The sequence below is a fragment of the Electrophorus electricus genome, chromosome 11, assembly GCF_013358815.1.
Source record: "Electrophorus electricus isolate fEleEle1 chromosome 11, fEleEle1.pri, whole genome shotgun sequence".
Classification (NCBI taxonomy): domain Eukaryota; kingdom Metazoa; phylum Chordata; class Actinopteri; order Gymnotiformes; family Gymnotidae; genus Electrophorus; species Electrophorus electricus.
Genome location: NC_049545.1, coordinates 17677227 through 17687226, shown reverse-complemented (window position 1 = coordinate 17687226; position 10000 = coordinate 17677227). Strand labels below are relative to the sequence as shown.

Sequence of the window (10000 nt, the reverse complement as noted above, 5' to 3'; positions counted from 1 at the left end):
TCCTTCAGACACACACACACACACACACACACACACACACACACACACAGCTCTGTTAGTACGATCCAGCTGCCAGTTTCAAATACCACATAGGAAAGTGAAAGCAATAAACAGTAATGCTGACTAACTGGGAGAGGAGGTCTTTGTTCTCCTGCTGTTAACATCTTCAATAACAACTATGACTACGGCTTTCAGAGGGGAATTAGGTGAGAGTGAAGTCACAATGGAAACTTGCCATTTTCTGAAGAAAATACACAAGTAACTCTTCATTCTCAACACAAACCAGATGTCATAAACCAGACAAATTCATTATTGTTTATGACATGCAACAACACTCTAAGAACAAACAGCCATATCATCCAAAACAAGGCGTAAAACTCCACTTTAACAGAAACCTGATGTGAAAAAAATAGTTTTCATCACAGTTTCATCACACACATTGTCTTATGACTATGAAAGTGAACTAATACTCACGCACACACACACATACACACACACACACACACACACACACACACAGTAAAGCAGTAAACAGGGAAGTGAGATCAGTGTAGAAAAGGAGCACATTCATAAAGTAATCAGTGACCACACACACACACACACACACACACACACACACACACCCCTCACCTCTGGAACAGTGTATAAATTCTATGGTCATTTGAGTGATAGGTATTTAGTGCGAAGGATAATGTGTTCCATACCATCCCTCTGTATAACACCACAACACAACAGGACAAACAACAGCAACCCACTGGTTTGACAGAAAACCACATACCAGCCCACACAGTACACAACACTGCAATTCTCTCAGCTGACAGACAAACACACAACAAACCCACAAAAAATGATACACACACAATAAATCCCAAAATAGTCTATATTCACATACCCACACACACACTCTCTCTCTCTTCCCTTCTTTATGATTATAACATGGGAGGAGTTCAGGCACTCTGAGCCATCTGAGTACATTCATAAAACATTCATAGAACATTCATAGAACATTCATAGAACATTCATTGAACATTCATAGAACATTCATAGAACATTCATAGAACATTCATAGAACATCCTGATAGAGCGTTGTGATATGAACTCTGAGCAGATGGGCCAATCACAGGTGTTTCTGATCACTGATGAGCTTTCTGATGAATCAATGACATTTGCTCCGTCAGCCCGTGTTTGAGAGTTAATAACTACAAATACATCATGATTTAACAACACTCTTACACTTGTTCAGAGTGTTTTTCATGATTATGTGCACACATAATGTGTAACCTTCTTTAAAATACTACAGCATGACAGCAAACACACACACACACACACACACAAATATGCACAAGGGAACTCAATACAATTTAGTATTGAGTATACACAATTTAATAGATTATATTATATTTATAGAATATATTATTATTATTATTATTATTATTATTATTATTATATTATTATTATTAGTAGTAGTAGTAGTAGTAGTAGTAGTAGTAGTAGTAGTAGTAGTAGTATACCATTCTGAATTTTGTCCCTCATTCACTTTCTCTAAATTCCCTTCACTCAGACAGACCTTGATGAAGTGAAGCAGACAGGTAGACAGACAGACAGACAGACAGACAGAGGAGGGGTTCTTTTTCACAAAACTGTCCATTCATATTGTCTAAAATGTCGATTAAAATTATTGATAAGACAAACAATAAAAACTGGATCATTGTCATAACCAAAACATGATATGAAGTGATAAAAATTCCTCATCTTCCATGTCAGCAGGGGTTACATTATTGTGCTGCTTGGCCGTGTAACTCTGAGCTTTATCACATAGCCTGGATTCCGGCTAAAGCCTTTCAACACTCCTGTCTGCATCTGGAGTGTCTCACTACAGAAGTGAGCTGAGGCAGTGATTGGCTGTGCAATCTAGTGTTCTAGATTTTAAAAAGTACCTCCCCAAAGTACCTTTTATTAGGCCATACCCCCTTAGATATATTTATGTCTAGGGCTAGGGTAACCATTTGCACAGCTGATATATTGAGTGCAAAGACTTACACACACACACACACACACACACACACACACAAACATACACAAACAACTAAATAGCAATTGACACACAAATGCTTATCATGCCTACATATGCTGACGCTGTGTTCCCTTAAGGAAAGTTCTTGTCTGACCCACTCAATGTGGTAGCTCTTAACTAAGTGTGTGTGTTTCTGTGCAAATCATATTAGCCCTGCAGGAGAGAGTAAATATATATATATGGTGAATATATGTGTGGATTTATTTTGCCTGTGTGTTTGTATGTGTCTGTTTGGTTTGTCTGGCTCTCTCCTCTTCAAGCAGGATGTGCTGGATGACCTCTGACCTATGAGTCTTCCATGTGCCCATAACCAATTTCACACACACAATCCATCATTACAGTCTCTATCTTCATGAGTACATCTGTCTGCCTCCTGAATACAGGCTGTCTGTATAAGCTACCTCACAAAGAGTCAACTCTGCTGTCAGGTGGTTGAAAGTGTGTGTGCGTGTGCATGTGTGCGTGTGCGTGTGCGTGTGTGTAGAGGAAGTGGGGGTGGTGTATGAATCAGTTGTGTCTTGGGCATTTGTGTGAGAGGCAGGTGTGTGAGACTGGGGTATGTGTGTGTGTGTGTGTGTGTGTGTGTGTGTGTGTGTGTGTGTGTGTGTGTGTGTGAGGGGGGTCAGTTATTTGAGAGTTATGTGTGTGTGAGGCAGGCGTGTGAGAGTGAGGTATTTGTGGAGGAGGTGTGTGTGAGGGGCAGTCGTATGAGAGTGATGTGTGTGTGTGTGTGTGAAGGAGGTGTGTGTGAGGGTGGGTGTGTGAGATTCAGGTGTGTGTGTGGAGGAGGTGTGTGAGACTCAGGCGTATGTGTGTGTGTGCGCGTGCGTGTGTGTAGGGGACAGGTGTGTGAGAATCAGGTGTCTGTGTGGAGGAGGTGTGTAGCAATGGCAGGTGTGCAACAGGTGTAGGGGCGGGCAGGTGTGTGAGACTAAGGTATGAGAGCAAACGCTGGCCAGAGAGCTTTTGCAACTGATAGAGCTCTGCTACTCTATAAAACGGTCTCCCTTTCCAATTCAGTTCTGTTCAAGATACTTTTGTTGGTATGACTGCATGTCAAAGCATCTAAGTGTTAAAGACCCTGATGAGTATATTAAATCTCTCCTTCCTGACAGGCAGACTGAGGTGAGCGTGCTGCCTGATAGGCAGCCTCTCCCCTCCCTTCTACTATTTGCATTGACACTCTGAATTTAAATGAGATAAGTATAACCTGTTTACTCATTTGACTCATCAAACAGAAGTGGCTCTTAGAAGGCGGGGCGGTCCCTCAGGGCGGAGCCACAGCACACAGTCCTCTTTGTGTGAGCAGGCGGGGTTGAGACAGCGAGGAGGGGAACTAGGTTAAAACAAACTGCTGAAGGGAAATGTGGAGAACTCTGGGACATTTAATGCAGCTAAATAAAAGAGCCGCAAGTATAGAGATAAGAGCGAGAGAGAATTCCACAATGCACAGGAAGTAGCAGGGTCAACAGTCAAACTCCGAGCATGCTAAAATACAGCACTGCACATGCTGTACGCCCCACACACACACACACGCACGCACGCACGCACGCACGCACGCACAATATACCAGTTACATCTCCACTCTGACACAAACATTCAAACTCACACATAACATACTATTTTACTGATATTTTGTTACTCTAATATTGTATCTGTTCCTTATATTGCATTTATTTATTTATGACTTAATGATTGAAAGGCCCCAGCTGAATAAGGAGTTTTATATTGAACTAGTTCAGTCTGTCAGTACCAACCTAGTTAATGTGTACCCTTCCGTATCCAGCCAGTACACCAGAAACCCGAGGGTGGAACGATTGTCTTAACACAATCACATTATCAATCACCAAAAATGCATATTAATGTAAGGTAGAAACAGGCTCACTTTAACATACATGGAGTGTTTAAACACATGTAAGAAAGAGGTGAAGAGATAGTACTTCCTGGTCATTTTGATTGATTCACATCATCATAATCACTGTCCTGTCCCTGCATCGCAGCATTAACAGATGACCCCTCCCCCTAATGCCCCGCCCACCAGGCCCCGCCCTCTAATGCCTCTCTCCCCACACACACGCACCTCAGGTGAGCTCAGCTTTTACACGCTTTGATATGTGGCAATATGATGGTTTAAAAGTCAGAAGAAACAGGGCTAAATGTAGGAAATATTCAGTACACTTTTATCCAGAACCAGAGGATCAAACTGGAATCAAACTGGGATCAAACTGGGATGAAACTACTTGAGGGCTGTATTGAACTCCAGTTATACTGAACTTCAGCCAATAAACCAATAATCCCTTCAGTCAAGAACAGCCTGTAACATTTTAATACCATTTTTGAAGTCTGTGTAATGTCTGCTTTCTGATATCACATGCATTTTGTCCTGAGAGCTTTTGAGGGTAACATATTAGGGTTTCGGAGTTTGCCCGTTTACACATGCGACTGTAAACAACAGAGCTACCAATACAGCTTGGCAGACGACATGTGGGCTGTGCATGTTATTATCTCCATCTGTATACGTGAAGAGTGCAATATGTCGGGGTCACCACCACGACGCTCTGGAAAAAAAAAAACACACACAGAGAGGGGCTTTCAGGCCATCTTACACTCAGCGCTAGCCATCCATGGGCAAAACCATCTCTGGGGACCAAGCGGGGTGGGGGTGTAAGATAGAATCAGCTTACCCTGAGAGAGAGTGAAAGAGAGTGTAAATGCATTAGTCATGCTGTGTGTGTGTGTGTGTGTGTGTGTGCAAATACGTAATTAACAGTATGAGAGACAAATGTAGTTCAAGTGAGGCCCTGTTTTCTGTACAGATCCAAGAGTAACATCAACATATCCTAGACCCTATACTAATAAACATACACACTGATACACACATCAGGCACACCTTCCTGATACAGTCTACACTCTATAGATACACTCGGAGTGTTTGGGGTTTGGCGTATGATTATGAGAGAGGGGGAGAGAGAGAGAGAGAGAGTGAGAGAGAGAGAGAGAGAGAGAGAGAGAGAGAGAGAGATAGAGGGGGGAAGTGGGAGGCAGAAGTATGCAGGGAGGTTTAAGGTGTCTTAGGTACCCTGCCTATCCTCATAAGGGCAAGCCTGGACAGCACAGCTAATATTGCCTACTGAGAGAGAGAGACAGACAGACAGAGAGAGAGAGAGAGAGAGAGAGAGAGAGAGAGAGAGAGAGAGAGAGAGAGAGAGAGAGAGGGAGGAAGTGAAGGAAGCACAAAGAGAGAGATAGAGATGTAGAGACAGAGAAAAACATTGAACTGGGTGTTAAGGGAGAAGTCTAGGGGGTAGACAGAGAGAGGTATAGAGGAGAGAGGTGTGTGTGTGTGTGTGTGTGTGTGTGTGTGTGTGTGTGTGTGTGTGTGTGTGTGTGTGTGTGTGTGTGTGTGTGTGTGTGGGAGTAATCTCTCTTTGTCTCTCCTCCAGTATGACTGTCTCTCTGACACACATGTGCACTCTTCCCAAACATAGAGCCTTATAGCATCATCATAGTGTCATCACACACACAAACACACACACACACTAAAGCCTGGCCCTTGGCAGAAGGACTGGCCGTTAACATGGGCTGTGATATGATGATAAGGTATGCTGTTGTTCTCCTGAGTCAAGTTTAGACTCGCTCGTGCACACACACACACACAGAGGTAAACACATAGACACAAGCACATGTGCATGCGCATAGAAGGTAAACAATTCAGTTTCAATTTTACATGAATTTAATCTTTCTATGGTGCATTTTTTATGTAGTGTGTGTGTGTGTGTGTGTGTGTGAGAGAGTGTGTATGTGTGTATGAGCATGTGCGTGCGTTGTGTGTGTGTTTTTGTGAGCTTGCTAGGCAAAAGGACCTTTCCTCACTGACATTTCTGTTGAACAATAATCTATTTATTCTTTCATACACGCATACACAATCATACAGATTCACAGAGGGTGTTAATTGGGCAGAAGGCCTGGTTCTGCAACTGTGTGTGTGTGTGTGTGTGTGTGTGTGTGTGTGTGTGTGTGTGTGTGTGTGTGTGTGTGTGTATATGTCAATCCAATAAAGTCACATTTAGGACACTTGGAATATTGTCTGCATCACCACAGTCTATAAAAAATAAAGAAAAGTAAAATATTTCTACATGAAAACTGGTAGCTAAACATCTTAGCACCGCACCTTCCTATTTCCTGTAAAACAGCAATGCCCCTTTTGGTGTGTGCACACACACGTGTTCAGGTCAGAGAGCAGTTTTTAACAGTAACCCTCCAGGAATGGCAGAGTCAAAGTGAGAAGAATATCCACAGAAAACACCTTAGAGCTGTGTCAGGGTCTATTTTGGTCTAGCTCATTCCATCCTCGAGCTCCCTCTCACTTTACAACAAACTTCACATACATCAACAAAAACCCAAAGAACTAGTGAGTGAAATCTTTAAAGTTCTGAAATTAATAGTTAATGCAGCTAAATGCGCTTTGCAGAGAAAGCACAGAGCACCGCTGAGTGCCGGGCATCTTCCCTTTCGATCTCTGCCCTCGCATACCTGGGCGAGCGCCTTTCCTCTCGGTAGCTGTCTACCGATGACATAATTGGGGAAACTAGAGACCGAAGCTTTCCACAGATTGGAAAAAAAGGAAAAGGGGGTAAAGTTTTCCAAGAGCAGCGCGCGGGGTCTGTTATTACCATTTTTGGGCAGGCTCGATCGCGTGAAGCCCAGCCCTAACCGCAGCGCGCTCGCGGATTCCAGAACGCTTTTTCTTTTTTTTCCCTTCCCGTACTTTTCTAAGAGGAGGAAAAGTGTGGGAGCAAATTTCGCAGTCATACTCCAAATACTTTCTTGACGTGAGGCTACTCAGTGGACTTGCAGGGACAACTCACTGCGGCCGTCATGTGATTTCGCATTGAGTTTTTCCGCCCTGATAAAAACTACAGTTAGTAACGGTTAGTTTCGTTAAGAGCATCAACTGTAGTTTTTAAAAAAAGAAAAAAAAAGCCGCTAATTCCAACGCCAAGTACTAAGTGCGACGCAACGTCTGCGCTGTTGTCGTAAAATCGGCTCGTGTTTTCATCTTACTGAGATTCTCCGTACATCAGCACCCAGCGCTGTATATGATACTGTATATGATACAGCGCTCGAGCGGGGCAACGAGCAGCATCCCCGCCACCAGAAACAAGATGCAGCTGGCATCTGTTGCGCGTGGAGACGGGCGTACGTGGAACCGGTTTAATTGCCCGGCGAGGGAAGGGCAATACTAAATGAGCTCAAACTGACGGATGATAAGCACGAGATAACCGATCTAACTGTCAGAGGCTGTCATAGAAACAGTGTCCTGACATCGCAATAAATGGACCGCAGAGAGTTTCAGTGCAGGGCCTGGGGAGTCATACTGCGCAGAAGTGAGCTTATAGGACTTATAGGACCAAACTTGTGACAGAACAGCCAACGTTTTGGCAAAGGCGCTCGATCCCGAAGCGCACTTCTACTGACAGCCCGTATGCGACCCGAAAGCACTGACCGCATCGTGTATGCAACTAGCATTGGCAGTGCAAACTGCACCATTCCGACGCGGTTAAAGCCGCTACCCGTCAGAAGCGTTTCGTTAAGCTTGCTTTACCTTGCGCTGTTGTTTCTCCCAGGCGGGATCAAGAAGGAGATCCCGGTCCCAGTCGTCCTCCTGCTGCATGTAGTCGTTTTCTCCACCGTCATAAAGATGATGATGCTCCATACTGGTACCGCGAGTCCCTCTCACTAGCCTCCGTTCTCTCCTGCGCTAATGCGGCGCAGTAACACTCGTGCGCACTTAAGACGCGGCGGTCGGAACTAACGGAGCGACGAACGCTCGGCCTGTCGCTGACTTGCTTGTCCTGCCCCGCTCACACTCCGTCCACTCGCGTGGAGTCTTTGCCTCCGCTTCTTTTCTGTTCTGATTCCGCGAGCCAGAGTGCAAGTAGGCAGGACCTCCAACGTGAGCAACGGTGGCAGAAACTTCGCTTTAAGGGGTGACTGGGGGTGGGGTTCTGGTGGGGTGGGGGGGGGGGGGGTGACGAGATCTGTCACTTAATTGGCTGTTGCGCTAACTCCTAGATCCCGCCTTGTATTCAATAGTCAACTGCTATTGGCTAATCTGTATTGCAGTTAAAGGATTTAACCTATGATGAAGGATTGGCTGTGGGTTGATCGATCATTCCAAAGGTTTGGATGGGCACGCGGGTTTAAATAATTTTAGAGATACCAATAATCACACTGAACGGCGCGGACTGCTCTGATAAACGCTTAGTGTCGGGTAGCGAGACCAAGTGTCGCTTGACAAGGTTGCAGTCTGGACCAGACCTTATGTTACGCCTGATTTACCTATGAAAACCTCGGTTTTACCGTAATGCTTATTGAGCCGGTGAGTTTTACTTAACTGAATTGAGGTTTATATGCCCCTAGTTTTTTCACTTAACTACAAGTCATAAGGCTGAACTTAGTAGTGGCTTCACAACTAGATGCCGAGTTTAAATCAGCGGGATCCTATGGGATTGCGACTGGGAAACTTGTTTATCTGGTTAAATTCAAACATCACTGACTAAGGAATGTCATACAAATGAAAGCCCTTAGTACAGACGTTAGTACATACGGTGCCAGCCTTTAGGTTTTTAAAGCGCAGTGCAGCTGGTGACCACACCCTTACGCGAGCGCCGTGCACCTGGTGACCACACCCTTACGCGTGTATTATGTCGCGCTCAGCTGCTCTGGTGTCAGTTCTTCATTTAAGAAAAGAGGTGCTTGCGCTGTAGCAGGGATGAAGTTATACGACAAAGTTAAACCCATTAGCCTGTCCATTCCAAAAACATATTATTCTCAATATTAGATTCAGCTTTAAAACTATTAGACCCAAAATACATTTAAATACGAGTTCTTCCAGACAGTTGGGACTGTCACGTCAGGTTTTATGGGACAAGCTTATAAATACATACTTGTTAGATTTATGTGAAATGACCACCAAATGCATGCGTTATTGAACATTGGTCTCCAATGTATGGTATCATTACTCTGTCGATCGCAAAAAACGTACCAAAGGGTATAACTCACAAACACCAAATACTGTTTTTAATTTAAATGAGTTAGTTAAACATAAAATAATATAAACGATAAATATATCGAAATTACCCTATACAATTTAAACGATTACGAATGATGAAATACTGCTTATTTAATCTCTTTATATATTTATATATTTGTTATTTCTCAGCAGTCGGTTTATTACAGATGCCACTATAGCCTGTTACGCATGTAGGTGTACAGTTACAGTGTATAACCCATCTGCTGCATTGCAGCTCGTCATTAAAGGTCGATTTCTGACCATGGAACCGGTGGGGACTTTTTAGTGATTGGACCACTGTCAGCAAATAACATAGTTTAAAAAAAAAAAAAAAAACACTTCAACACTTAAGATGTAAAGTGCGCTTATAAGATGCAGCCAACGTAATAATGCGTGTACAAACAGAATAAGAATATATTATATAGGCTAAATATGCATATACAATTGTTAATTTGCCGCGTGACGTTAACGGTTATATTATCTGTTATGCAGGGCGGGGGTTCACGTCACACCGGTCTGCTGCCAGAGTTCTTGCGGCTAGCTCACGTTACCGCCCGCATGGCATCGGTTTAAACCCTCGCTGTTCCCTTTCTGTTTTCCCTGTTTCCGCCGCCGTCTCTGAAGTCCGAACAAGGTTGTGTATAACCGCGAAGGCAGCGCGCAGGCCGCGCCGTGTCGTGTAAGCAGCTCGCTCCGCGGGAAAGTGACTCTGCCTTGTAAGGCAAAACCTCCATTGCACCGGATAGGCGCTTATGCCGAGGAAGAGGAAGAGTGTATCCTGACCTCTCTGTCGCACACACGCGCGCGCGCACAAATTTTGGAGCGCACTTCCTTACATGGACAAACTTCCA

The 10000-nt window shown here is 44.1% G+C and overlaps 1 protein-coding gene across 8 annotated transcripts in view; it reads right to left on the bottom strand.

Moving 5' to 3' along the window:
- The window catches only part of actn1 (actinin, alpha 1), a 27147-nt gene extending 19083 nt beyond the window's left edge, over positions 1–8064 (bottom strand). For 5 of the 8 annotated variants that reach the window (XM_027005767.2, XM_027005769.2, XM_027005771.2 and 2 more), the window contains exon 1: positions 7680–8064. In XM_027005767.2, the coding sequence (XP_026861568.2) occupies positions 7680–7790 (111 nt within the window). In that variant the 5' untranslated portion in view covers positions 7791–8064. The remainder of the gene's footprint in view (positions 1–7679) is intronic. The other 3 variants (XM_027005766.2, XM_027005768.2, XM_027005770.2) reach the window with 1 other exon arrangement.
- Between the last annotated feature and the right edge of the window lie 1936 nt (positions 8065–10000).